The following is a 14557-nucleotide window of genomic DNA, read 5'->3' on the forward strand; positions in this document are numbered from 1 at the left end:
TACCTAGTAAGCCTGTATAATGTTCTATAGGACATAACTTTTTATTTACTAGGTTTTTCATTTGTGTTTTCCAATTAATTTGATAGTATGGTGCTGTATTTCATGTAGGCCCTATATGTGTTTCACATTTATACTTTTTTTCTGTAGTCCATTGAAAAACGTATAAATGAAGTTTTATTGCAATTAACTTTAAAATTTGAGTTAAACATGAAGATTAAAATGTAACAGCTTTTTCATTGTTTCATAAAGTAAGTAAATTCTAGAGTTTCATACACCTGTAAGTATGATTTGTATGCTGTGCAAAATTCATCAAAGAATCTCTCTTACTTATGAAGAAAAGTGTACCTGTAGCAACAAATGCGGCCAATAGTCAGTGAAAAAAATGATGAAATTTCACATATAAAAAATTTATATTGTTATGTTTTTGAACTTCCACTTCTGTGAGTGTGAATACTGAATCCTTCCTGGTGATGCTGACGAAGTTTTATGAATTTATGTGTAAAAGTATAGACAGTGGAAATTCAAATGTCCTGTGGTGCCTCTCCTGCTAAGTCGGTCAGACTGACTTTCTGGCCCTCTTAATGTGGACAGAAGTGCGTAGCTGGCTCTCAGTGAGGATGAGATCAACATCAAGAAAAGTGGCGTGGAATTTGGAATAAGAACATGAGAAATTTAATTGGAAGAAGGTATGTAGAAGTTCATGGAATTTTAACAGGTCAGCCTTATCATGAGTCCATACAGCAAAGGTGTCATCATTGTATCTAAACCAAAACAGGGGCTGAAGGCTTATGGATCCCAGGAAAGTCTCCTCCAAGTGAGCCATGAAAGGTTGGATTAGGAAGGAGCCATCCTGGTTCCTATGGCCATACCCCTGACCTGTTCGTACATACATTTCCATCCACATTAAACCTACTAACAGACAACAGTACTTACATTTTGGCAGTTTCCATCCTTTCCTAGTCAAATGTTCCCTTCCATACAGCCTTGGCATTTGAGGCAAACATATTTGTTTGAATGCAAACTCTTTGCAGCAATACATCCCCATTCTCACCTAAGCCTTCACTGGACATAATTACCCCAACAGCCTAGTTCAAATGTACATTTCCCGAGTCATCACATCTAATCCTGGTACTGCTGATCCCTCCAAAAAACAACTTTGGTGCACATCACTTGTCACCCAGTATTGCCCTGGTCTTGAATAAATTAATCAGCTACTATCTTGAATGTATTAATCAGCTACTTTGACAAGGTATGACTTTGTAAAATCATGCCCTGAAATGAGATCCATTCTGTCTGAGATTTTGCGTACCATACCTAGAATAGCTTTTCATTATGCTCCCATCGTCCTCAATATCTTTGTCAGATCCTGTGCTCCTTCTGCACCCATCTCCCTGCCCACTGGCTCCTACCCCTGTGACCGTCCCCACTGCAAAAATTGCCCTGTGCACCCTCCTACCACCACTTATTCCAGCCCTGTAACTGGCAAGACATATATTATCAAAGGGAGAGCCACCTGTGAAACGACACATCATATACCAGCTGTTATGTTAACACTGTTTGGCCTTTTACATTACCTTGACTACCACCCAGTTATCAGACAGGGCATAGGCAGAGGGTGTATACTGGCAACACTCAATATCCTGTTGCAGAGCATGTTCTACAACATAAGAGCCGAGACCTCGGCATCTGTTTCATCACATGTTCCATCTGGATTCTTCCCCCAGATACCAGTTTCTCCGAATTCAACAAGTGGGAACTAGTGCTACAATATGGCCTTGGTTCTCGCCACCCATCTGGCCTTATATTACGTAAATTCCTTCCGTCCCAGCATTTCTTCACAGTAACTACTCCTTTTTTCACGCCATTTTAGTTTTCTACATCTGTCATTTCCTGACCTGTCTATTTTTGGCCGTCCCCCCTCCCACCTCTTTTACACGCAACACACTTAGTTTTTCACACCTATTAACTTGTGCACAATGTTTTAGAAGCTGCATCTTTTGGCTTAAGTATCTTGACAGTGTGATTTTTGGGTGATTGTCATGAAGTAATTCAGCAGGTGATTTTCCAGTTATTGTAATTGGAGTTGTGTGATAAGAATCAGAATTTTCTGTATAGTATCTTGCGTGATCCCTTGTCCCCACTTAGCCCTTTTCATGTCTTCCTTGAAAGTCCTGACAAGTCTTTCTTCTTCACCATTTGAAGCAAGGTGAAATTGAGGTGTAGTCAGGTGGTGTGTGTGATTCATGTCATGGAATTTTTGAATTTCTCTGATACAAATTTTGTACCATTGTCAGAAACTGTGGTATTGGGGAATCATCATATAGCAAAGATTTTTTTGACTGCTTTTGTTGTGGCTTGTTGCTGAGGTTATGTCAAATATATAACGGAAATATGACATGCATCCACAAATATGGACCAGGATGCTTTCCAGAATGGTTCAACGTAGTTAGTGTGAATTCCTTTCTTATGCTTCAGTTGTTTGGGATCTTTGAAGATCCTTTCTGGGGTTTGGTTTTGCCATTTGACAAAGTTCACATTGTACGGCCATTTTTTCAATTTCTTTGTCAATTTTTGGCCACCAACAATATCTTCTTGGCATTTGTTTCATTCTGATAATGCGCCTGTGTCCCTCGTGAAGTTTCTTCAAAATCTTTTTACGGTAGCTTTTGGGTATGATAAGCATTGTGAAATCTGTCTGAAGAAGTGACAAGCCATGGTGGTGATGATGGCAGTTCTTTTGCTAAAATGCGGCTTCAAAAATTTTTTTGTCTTTTGGCAAATAGTCTGGCGATGTTCTTCACATAATGCAGAACCATTTTTAACCTGCATCTTTGCTCATGGCTTCTCAAAACTTTCTGTGATCAACTGAAAATGAATTGAACTATTTATTAATTTCTTCATTAATCTGCAAGCAAAATTCTTTGGACGTACTGAATTTTTCATCTGGACTGCAGGCAGCCTGCGTAAGACATCAGCTTTGCAATGTTTTTCTGTTGGCCTGTATCTGATGTATTAGTTATATCTCATCAATGTGAATGGCCATCTTTGTCACCTCTGAACTGTCATTACTGGAATATTGCAACCATAGGCTTGTGATTGGCAAACAGTTGATACCTTCTTCCATACAAGTATTGGTGAAATTTCCTGATCTCATAAATTATGAATAGTGCTATATCTGGCCTGATGTTTATTTAAAGTTTTGGAAGTAAAAGTGATAGGTTTTCTGATCCATGTGAATACTTGTGGACAATACTGCTTGCATTCCATACAAAGAAGCATCAGTGGCTAATACCACAGTTTTAGTTCTGTGAAAGTGCAACAGTTTAGTTTCCTAAGTAATTTCCTTCTTGAGCTTAAGAAATGCTTCTGCTTCTTGCTTGGTCCATTTGAACTGTGCATTTGTCTTCCAAAGTTGATTCAGTGGTCCATCAATTCCAGCAAACCACTTGATGAATTTGTTGTAGTTATTTACTTTTCCAGTGAAAGATTTTAGTTCCTGGATATTCTTTGGAAGAGTCAGAGATTTTATTGCTTCCATGTGGGTGGATTGCTGGATTCCTCATGGCCTAGGTATTCTACTTTGTGTTTTGAAGAATTCACATTTCTTTCTATTGCATGTGAGGCCACGTTCTTCCAGTCATGTGAAAAGCTTGTCCAAATTCTCCACGTGCTCATCCATGGTTGTGCCTGTGACAGTTATGTCATCCAAGTAATCAGCATGTTCTGGTATGGTACGAGGGTAATCCCAAAAGTAAGGTCTCCTATTTTTTTTATAAGTACAGACGTCTGTTTGTGTGGCAGTTCGTCAAACTGTTATGAGGAGTGCTTCACGTGCAGTTTGTAAATATGCGCACGCCATGCTGAGGCGCTCAGTCTTGGCTTGGCAGCCCTTGAGACTGGAGCTCCCATTGGATGTTACCGCCAAGTGAGAATTGCACGCAGTTATTCGGTTTTTGAATGCAAAGGGCACTGCACCAATTGAAATCCATCGCCAATTGATTGAAGTGTATGGTGAGTCATTCATGGATGTCGTATATGTTCATAAGTGGTGTAGAGAATTTGCAGCTGGTCGGACCGAAATTCATGACGAACAAAGGAGCGGGAGATCATCAATTTCTCAGGAGACAGTGTTGAAGGTTTAGCAAAGCATGCGTGAAGATCAGCGGGTCACAGTGTATGATCTCTGCATGTTGGTTCCTGAGGTTTCCTGAAGCACTGTGTACAGAATTTTAACGGAAAGATTGAACTACCAGAAGGTGTGCGCAAGATGGGTGCCACGTGTGCTGACTGAGGACCACATGCGGCAACGAGTTGATGCTTCCCATGCATTCCTTCACCGCCTTGCAGCTGAACAGGATAACTTTCTGGACTCAGTAGTCACGGGTGACGAAACCTGGGCATACCCCTTTACATCTGAGACCAAGCAACAATTACGCCAGTGGCGGCATCCTTCTTCACCAAAGACACGGAAATTCAAACAAACACGGTCTGCCGGTAAAGTCATGACAACTGTCTTTTGCGATCGGAAAGGGGTATTGTTGGTTGACTTTATGCCCACTGGGACCACAATTAATGCTGACAGGTACTGTGAGACTGAAAAAACTCAAACAGGCAATTCGGAACCGGGAAATATGAATGTTGTGCAAGGGCGTACACATTCTCCATGACAACGCTCGCTCACACATCGCTCGGCAAACCATTGCTCTCCTGCAACAGTTTCAGTACAACATAATCACCCACCCACCCCTATAGTCCTGACTTGGCACCCAGTGACTATCACCTGTTCCCTAGGTTAAAAGAACATTTGGCCAGAAAGCGATTCAGCTCCAACAACGAGGTGAAAGAAGAGGTTCATAGCTTTCTGAACAGCATGGCAGCGAGCTGGTATGACATGGGCATATAAAAACTGCCACAGCATCTACAAAAATGGATCGACAGAAATGGTGATTATGTCGAAAAATAAGCTAAATGTTCAAGCTGTAAACTGATGTCAACCATTGTAGAAATAAAAAAGTCTATGTACTTTTAAAAAAATAGGAGATCTTACTTTTGGGATTACCCTCATACTTGTCATTTCTTCCACAAATCGTTAGTATATTGCAGGAGCACTTGTTATGCCGAATGGTAACATCTGATAAAAAGAAAGACCAACTGGAGTATTGCCAACTGTCATCTTGTTGAGTTCTACATCTACTTCCCACTGCAGATGTGTGTCCAGTACATCAATTTTTGTAAAACATTTGCCATATCTAATTTTTTGAAAGAGCTCCTTTGGCCTAGGGATTGGATACTGGTCATTCTTTGAAATCTCCACAGCTTCTTATTGATCGGTTTGGCTTTGGTACAGCCACAGTTGTGTAGCGCATTAACTGGGTTTCACTGGCTTCCAGATTCCTTCTTTGTTCAGTCTTTCTTTAACTTTATCCATCATAGCCAATGATATTGGTCAGTGCTTGAAAAATTTTGGTGTAGCTCTTGTCTTCAATTTCATGACTGCTTTGTAGATTTTACATTTGCCTAAGCCAGGCACTGGAAAAGAGATTCAAGGTTGTGGCGTATTTTCTTTTTGGCTTCTTTAAAACTATTTTGACTACTTTGATCCACCATGTTTATAGGCTGTGACTTCCTTTTGCTAATACGAGGTCTGTTTAAAAAATTCTGGAACTTTTTCCACAAAATTTTTCTATGCTTACCTTTTACTTATTGTGCACAATATGCTTCAAAATACTCTCCTCTACAATTGATGCACTGCTCCCAACACAGTTTCCACTTCCAGAAGCAGTCTTGATTCGCCTCTTACTGGATTACGCGAAACACCATCTGCGAATGTTCTTTTATCTAATCTATCATTGCAAATCTTCATCCTTTCAATGGGGATTTCAACTTTGGAAATAAAAAAAAAGTCTATAGGGACCAGGTCTGGAGAGAGCAGAGGATGAGGCAGCATAGTGATTTCATTTTTTGTACAGTAGTCACACACTGATAGCAGTGAATGCGCAGGTGCATTTTCGTGAAGCAAGAGCCATGAATTGTCTCACCACATTTCAGGCCGTTTCCCTCTCATATCTTTTCACAGGTGTTGCAACATATCCCGATAGTACCACCGATTAACAATTTGTCCCTGTGGCACAAATTCATGATGAACTAATCCATCAAAGTCAAAGAAAACTATCACATGGCTTTGACATTTGACCTGACCTGACGAACTCTTTTTGGTCTTCGAGAAACTTTCCTGACCCGTTGTGTAGATTGAGCCTCGGTCTCAACATCATAACCACAGACCCACATCTCATCACCAGTTATAATTCTGTTAAAGAACATCTTGTTCTCATTTGCACAACCAAAAAGCTCATCACAGATTGTGAGGAAAAGGTCTTTCTGGTCTTGACTCATACCTTGGGACGAACTGGGTGGCAACACAATGCATTCCAAGATTGAATGACATTTTCACTCTGAAGCGGAGTGTGCGCTGATATGAAACTTCCTGGCAGATTAAAACTGTGTGCCCGACCGAGACTCGAACTCGGGACCTTTGCCTTTCGCGGGCAAGTGCTCTACCAATTGAGCTACCGAAGCATGACTCACGCCCGGTCCTCACAGCTTTACTTGTGCCAGTATCTCGTCTCCTACCTTCCAAACTTTACAGAAGCTCTCCTGCGAACCTTGCAGGTCTAGCACTCCTGAAAGAAGGGATACTGCGGAGACATGGCTTAGCCACAGCCTGGGGGATGTTTTGGAAGGTAGCAGACGAGATACTGGCAGAAGTAAAGCTGTGAGAACCGGGCGTGAGTCATGCTTCGGTAGCTCAGATGGTAGAGCACTTGCCCGCGAAAGGCAAAGGTCCTGAGTTCGAGTCTCGGTCGGGCACACAGTTTTAATCTGCCAGGAAGTTTCATATCAGCGCACACACCGCTGCAGAGTGAAAATCTCATTCTGGAAACATCCCCCAGGCTGTGGCTAAGCCATATCTCTGCAGTATCCTTTCTTTCTGGAGTGCTAGTTCTGCAAGGTTCGCTGGAGAGCTTCTGTAAAGTTTGGAAGGTAGGAGACGAGATACTGGCAGAAGTAAAGCTGTGAGGACCGGGCGTGAGTGGTGCGTCGGTAGCTCAGATGGTAGAGAACTTGCCTGCGAAAGGCAGAGGTCCCGAGTTCGAGTCTCGGTCGGGCACACAGTTTTAATCTGTCAGGAAGTTTCATTCCAAGATTGTCTGACAGGATTTCATGATTTGATCCATCTGAAATGGTACATTTTTTCTGCAATTTCTCGGACAGTCAGTCTTTGATTGACATGCAAAATTTTGTTGAAGTTCCTGGCGTGAGCATCATCGGTAGAGTCGATGGCGTCCTGAATGAGAGTCATCTTTAACTTCCGTCCAGCGATTTTTAAACAATGTGAACCATCCGTAACACCGAGTACATCTTAAACACTTATCAGCGTAGGCTTCCTGCATCACTTGGTGTGTCTCTGTATGGGTTTTCTTGAGTGTCGTGCAAAATTTAATGCAGACACATTGCTCCTGTAACCATCTTGAAATTCACAAACTGTGGGACACAACGTTCTACTCAATACAGCACCGAACAATAACTAACGGATGTACAACAATGAACCTTGCGGCAGTTACATATTATACTCAAGCGTGTGCAGGGTTGCCAACCACTGTTGTCTCCAACATACCATTGGCGCAAAATTACGAATGTTCCGGAATTTTTTGAACAGACCTTGTATTTAAATTTAAGACATTGAACCAGTTCATGCCAAAGAGACTGGTTGCTTTTAATGAGTTCACAATAATTAATTAAAGCTTTTTGGTTCATTGTATTTGACAGTTGCCATCAATTTTCCCTGTAAATTAATCTGGCTGCTTTGTACATTTAGTGTTGAATTTGAATTGAAGTAGTCTGGTGATCCCAGTAATTCGTAAGCATATAGGTTTATTAGTGAGCAAGCTGTACTAGAATGTTGTTGTGCATCCGTTGATATCCAGTGTTATGTAGACTTTTACTGCATCTTCACTGCTGACGATTTCAGTACTACAGTTTTCTTCAGTCATTGTAACTTAATTTACTTCATTCTGTTTTCCTAGTCTGCAAGTCTCAATATTGATGCTTCTTGACAGTGAAAAGATTTTTATTTTGCCGCAGGCAGATGTGGCCGATCTTCTTGCAAATATTGCACACTGCATTTCTGAATGTGCATACATTCCAGCTATAGTTTACTGCATATTTTGAGCAAGTCTTATACTTTTTCCTGGTTAGTGTTTATTTCTTATGATGAGGTTCTTGTATGTGGGTTTTTCAGCTTTTAGTGGCTTGTCATTTGTAAAAGTTCAGGTAAATGTACTGTATTTTCATCTTTGTTTGGTGTTACGGTTCCTTGAGTAGCTTCATATGTTTCAGTAGTCTTCAGAACTTTGCCAGTGAGGATTGCTGCTGTATTGCAGAGACAAATTACACATGTCACAATGGGAGGTATGCAGTATAATAATGTCACTGATCAATCTGTCAGTTTAAGCGATCTCGTGACCATCATATTCACATTTAAATCAGCAACCTATTCTGAATATGCCTGCCCAGGCTTCTTTATTGTGTTTGAGGAATTTGTAAATGGCCACCAGCACATGTATTTTTTATTTAAAATAGGTTGATAGTTGCTTAACTAGCTCTGAATTTTTCTTACTGATGTCCTTTTGTCCAAAGAGCTTCACCAGCAGGTGGAATGTGTCAGTGCTATGACAGGAAATATGCCCGTTTCTGGTCATTGGCTGTTGCCATGTGTGCCTCAGGTATGTGTCCCATTGTTCCTTTGTTCTTTCAGATGCAGGAAACACTGGAACACTTGATTTTTTTTCTTTTTTTTCCAGTGACATAGCACTCTGTTTTGTCACCAGTTTTAGAAAATCTCATTGTTCTTTTGACATTTCATGTCGTTGTTCCATGAACTCCACAGTTGCAGCATCAACATCTTGATAAGCTCCATGAGCTCTGCCATTACCATTCTGGATCATCTTTACAATTCTTTGAATTCTCATCACCAAATAATATATTATTTGGTTAGAGGCCACATAATTGTAATTCGTGAAATAGCCAGTATATAAATATGCACATTTATTAACGCAAAACAGCAATTCTGTAAAATAATATTGTAACATACTTAAACATATCGAATAAACAACAAACTGAATACAAAACTGAAAGTCATAGCACTGCGGCTAGGCGTGTATAACGCAACTCATTGCCAGTTCAGTGCCGCCTGTATTGTCAACCTGGCTTATTCTGTTCACCTGCTGTGATTGCTTTCGCTAATGCTGTTTTGCTCTTGTTTTGTGTTTTATGATGGCAAGTTTAAGTGAACAACATGCAGTTGTGAAATTTTGTTTTCTACTCGATAATAATGCTGCTGAAACTGTTTTAATGTTGAAAACAGCTTACCAAGATGACACTATGGGGAAAACTCAAATGTACGGAAGGTTTGCTCTATTTAAAAATGGTGACATGTCAATTGATGCTAAACCTCATTCTGGATGTCCATAAACTGCCCAAATCAATTAAAATATTGAAAAAATTCAAGAGCTTGTGCTCACAGCCCATCGACAGACAATTGATCAGGTCTAAGAAATTAGTGGGTTATCTTGGAGCTTGGTTCCGTGAATTTTAACAGAAGATTTGGGAATGAAAAGGATTGCTGCCAAGTTTGTACCTCGGATTCTGACTGACAATCAAAAGGAACGGTGAGTTGAAACATCATGGTTTGAAACAACAGCTTGAAACTGATCCAAATTTTCTGTCAAATGTCATTACTGTTGATGAGTCATGGTACTATGGTTATGACCCAGAAACAAAGCAACAGTCAAGTCAATGGAAGACGTCATCGTCATCCCATCCAAAAAAATGTTGTCAAATCAAATGAAACATCAAAACAATGCTGATTTGCTTTTATGATGCCAAAGGTGTAGTTCATTCAGGATTTGTTCCCCAGGTCAGACTGTCAATGTAACCTTTTATTTGGAAGTTTTAAGAAGATTGCACAGTAGTGTTTATTAAAAAAGACCCGATTTGTGACAGACAGGAAACTGTTTCTTCCATCACAACGACACACCTTTACACACAGCGATCTCTATTACGCAGTTTTTGGCTAAAAGTGGTATTGTTCCATTGGCCCATACACCTTACTCACCTAACCTGGCTCTTTGTGACTTTCTAATTTGTTTGCATGAAAAAGGTCATGAAAGGACACTGACTTGACAACATTGAAGAAGTCAAGAAAAAAAACGAGGAAGGAACTGTCAGCCATATGACTACAAAAATGTTTTGAACAGTGGAAGCACTGATGGGACAACTGTAGCCCACCTTTTTTTTACCCCCTCATAGTAGTTTTTAATTTAGATTTGTTGCCAATAATGTACATCTCTATCTATCAGACCATTTTAGTCAAAGGCATCCTTTGTTTTGCAGTTAAAGATAGTCTCTGCAGATGATAAATGCACACAGTTCTTAGCCCACAGACATGAGCAAACTGTATGGCCTGACTGGCATATTGCTAGCTTCTCCACAGGCAAAGGGAAAGACAGCTGGTGCCAAGAGATCCTGCTCACCAGGCTTTGCACCAGTGTCCTGGATTAAATTCCAAACTTCTGTGCAGCATCTCATGGAATGAGAGCATGTGATAGTGTAGATGGTGATCTGACTGAGAGCATGGCAGTCCACTGGTGTTATTTGATAAGAGTAGCCTGTGTGCTGGCACCATGTTTCACACACTCCCTTCTCTTGTCATCATCCAGCACAAACATAACACCGCACTACACACATCCATTCTAGTCACCTGCACTTGCTCTGTTTCACTTATTCATCAAAAATGTGAGTCCAGTACCTTAACAACTTACTACTTACTCAGAAAATGAGATATTCTGGAATTAACTGCAACAGTTAGCCAGGAATCCAAACAAAAGAGCAAGGCAGGAGGGGAGAGAGAATTACAAAGTTAAATGCTTGTAACAAGAAAAATTTGTTAACCAAAGCAGCTAAAAGTGACAGAGAGTGCAGTTAACAAGTAATAGTTAAGGAAAGGACAAACCGAAAATAGAAGGGGGGGGGGGGGGGGATGGAGCAAAGGAAAGAAAACAGCCTATATGAAAGGGAGGTAGAGGATTGCCATTGATGACAATGACTAAGGGAGATTGGAAAGTAGGTAAACATTAGTGAAATAGTTGACATTAGTTGAGGGTAAATTAGTTTTTGGAAAGCAGCACATGCTGTAGAGGAAATTGCAATCTGTGAAGACCTGAGCTTTCAGTATTAAGAAGGATGATCCATATAGCGCCCAATTAAGCACCAATACCATGGCTACTCTGTTGCAGAGCGCACATTCATGCTATTTAGAGGGGGGGGGGGGGGCATTGCTTTCTGAGATTCCTCCACTTAAATATATTAAACAGCACTTTGTTAAAGTTATGTACATATCTATATTACTCTAACAATATTATGAAAAGGAAAGTTGCTACTCACCGTATAGCGGAGATGCTGAGTCACAGATAGGTACAATAAAAAGACTGTCATAAATATAGCTTTTGGCCAGTAAGGTCTTCATCAAAATTAGATGACACACACACACACACACACACTCACTCACTCTGGAGTGTGGCCCAGTTGCCTGAGACTGCAGTTATGTGTGTGTGTGTGTGTGTGTGTGTGTGTGTGTGTGTGTGTCTGTCATCTAATTTTGACGAAGGCCTTACCAGCTGGAAGTTATATTTGTGACAGTCTTTTTATTGTGCCTTTCTGTGATTCAGCATCTTCACTATATTGTGAATAGCAACTTTCCTTTTCATAATATTGTTACACTCCATCCTGGTTTTCCATTGTTTGATCTAGATTACTCTAGACATTGTCATTTGTCTCCCTGTAACAGTTTTGGTCATATAAAGTGATGATGTTTCTTGAAAACTGGAAGACTCTTGTTGCTTATACGTGGAAAAATAATAGTTGGATTTCTTATTTATTCTCTGAGTAGACTGAGAATTTGTAGATAAAGGCAGTTCTTAACACAAAATGGAGCAGTATTTGTTCGATTTTGAAACTACAGAACTCATTATTGACGTGATGTAATGTATAAAAGATTAAAATTATGATAGTAATCTTACTCTTTATAACTGTGTTATTGGTTTAGGGAAGAATGTTTGATTGTAAATAGCTAAATGTCTGAAGAATAAAATTAAGTTACATGTGTAAAATGATATCAGCTGTTAGTTTTTGAACTCTAACCACTTGCTGGAAGTATGCATTGTACCACAGAAGTGGATGAGAAGAACCTGTAGTAATTATTTCAGTGTCTGTAATATGGACTTTCCATGTGTTACTTTTAGGTTTAAGTGCAGCTGCTGGAATTGGAGTTGATGATTTGAGGAGGCTTTGCATCTTACGACTGAGTTTTGTGAAGGGTTGGGGTCCAGACTACCCACGCCAGTCCATAAAGGAAACTCCATGCTGGATTGAGGTAATAATGCCCTGTAAAATACAGTTTTCAAAAATCTAGTTTATGTAATCACTAAGTAATCATCAAGCTCTCTTCCTACAATATATATTGCTTCCATCTTGTTTTCTAACTAGTTCACTTTGATTTTGCTAATTTCTCCCTCATATACATTTGCATAAAGAACCATGGGTTAAGATGGATTATGCTTACAGAACCTCTTTCTGTTCTTTTATTTCATGGAGAACAAATTGTTAGTATATGAGGTATGGAGTGTGCTATTTGTTTGCTTCGAAGTCCATAGCATATTTGTTGATATTCTTGCTGTTTCTACTTTATCCACCTCAGTCATCTCATATGTTATGTGCATGTTAAACAATACTTTCTGGATTCGTCAAGTCACTCTGAACAGTGATGATTGTGAGCATAACTGATGAGAAGTGTCTGTTCCCTCTTCTGTCAAAGATAAGGTTAGCATTCCTTTTTTATTTCGAGTAGTTCAACAAAATCTCTGAGACATTAACATAAGTATCTCACATCATAAAGCTCATTTACGGAAATATGTCCAAAATGAAGCTTTATTTGAGTGCAGGTAGAAACATCACCTGCTTATAAGGCCACACAGACAAACAAAGAACAAAATAAATCAAAGATTGTATCTTTCACTTGAAACAGTTCTGTTCCTTATCATATACTGCTTTATAGCCCACTAAAACTGTGACCTGAAAAGTCAGAAACAATGGAACTTGTGATACAGTGGGATATGGAGTTGCTTACTGTTTTGGTGTTAATTGAAAAAAAAAAACTGAAATTAAGTAATTGCTGCTTATGGGCAGTTCATTCACTTAAATATTTACCAGTACTCTGACGGTGCCAGATACTTCCTTATTAGATTTACTCATTCAGTGACCATTTCACAATGATGTAGGACTTGTCATCATAATACAGTGCAAATAAATAGCTCAAAATATATGAGGGACATTCATTACTTAAGGAAACGAACTGTGTAAGAAACAGTTGGTAGGACGAGTTTTGTACTTTCGTAACCTTAGGGTGGCATCGCTGGGATGAGCTGAGAACAGCTGACAGATAAAAATTGTGTTGCTTATAACCTCAATACTGCATTTAATGGTGACACGTCCACTCAAAGTTTCCAAATTAGTTGAATAACATTCAGTGATCTGTTTTTTTGCTTTCCGAAGGTGAAAAACCACCTAAAATATTTTGTAAAATGATTTTACAATATGGTGAAAGTTGGATGAACCATGGAAATTTTTATAAGTAGGTAGAACAGTACAAAAATGGTCTTACGGGAGTGACTGATGAGCAGCATTCTAGCTTGGCCTCTTGAAGTGTCAGCTTTTTCACTTGAAATTTACATTGATATCATTATTCATGAAGACCAAAGTGTTACAGTTGAACATATAGCAAACACAGTTGCAGTAATTGTTGGCATAGTTCATAACATTATCAATAAGAAGCTCAATTACAGTGATACAAGTGCAAGGTGAGTCCCAAAAGAGTTAACCAACAAGGCTAGGAAACAAGACTGAAAGTGTGTGTAGACTTGAAGGACACCAATGAGATGGAAGGTGACCCTTTTCTAAACAAGATTTTAATGTGTGATGATACTTGGGTTCATCATATTGAACCAGAATCCAAAAGATAAAACTTGGAATGGAAGCACACCAGCTCATCTGTCCAAAAGAAATTCAGTTCACAAGCATCAGCAGGAAAATCATGTTGACTATCTTTTGGGATGCCCAAGGTGTCATCTTTTGTGATTATTTCATACAATAAATAGTTTCTGCTACTCAGACATGCTGATGAACAAAGAGCCGGCCAGTGTGGCCAAGCAGTTCTAGGCGCTTAAGTCTGGAACCGCGCGACTCCTACAGTCACAGGTTCGAATCCTGCCTCGGGCATGGATGTGTGTGATGTCCTTAGGTTATTTAGGTTTAAGTAGTTCTAAGTTCTAGGGGACTGATGACCTCTGATGTTAAGTCCCATAGTGCTCAGAGCCATTTGATGAACGAAGTAAAATGAGCAATGAGAGAAAAATATCATGGATCTCAAAGAAAAGGCATGACA

At 39.7% G+C, this 14557-nt stretch overlaps 1 protein-coding gene across 3 annotated transcripts in view; it reads left to right on the forward strand.

Annotated features, from left to right (window-relative positions):
• The window catches only part of LOC126187728 (mothers against decapentaplegic homolog 4), a 146142-nt gene that overhangs the window by 112685 nt on the left and 18900 nt on the right, over positions 1-14557 (forward strand). For all 3 annotated transcript variants that reach the window (XM_049928976.1, XM_049928975.1, XM_049928974.1), the window contains one exon: positions 12360-12490. In XM_049928976.1, the coding sequence (XP_049784933.1) occupies positions 12360-12490 (131 nt within the window). The remainder of the gene's footprint in view (positions 1-12359; positions 12491-14557) is intronic.

The sequence above is a fragment of the Schistocerca cancellata genome, chromosome 5 (genome assembly GCF_023864275.1).
Source record: "Schistocerca cancellata isolate TAMUIC-IGC-003103 chromosome 5, iqSchCanc2.1, whole genome shotgun sequence".
NCBI classification, from domain to species: Eukaryota; Metazoa; Arthropoda; class Insecta; order Orthoptera; family Acrididae; genus Schistocerca; species Schistocerca cancellata.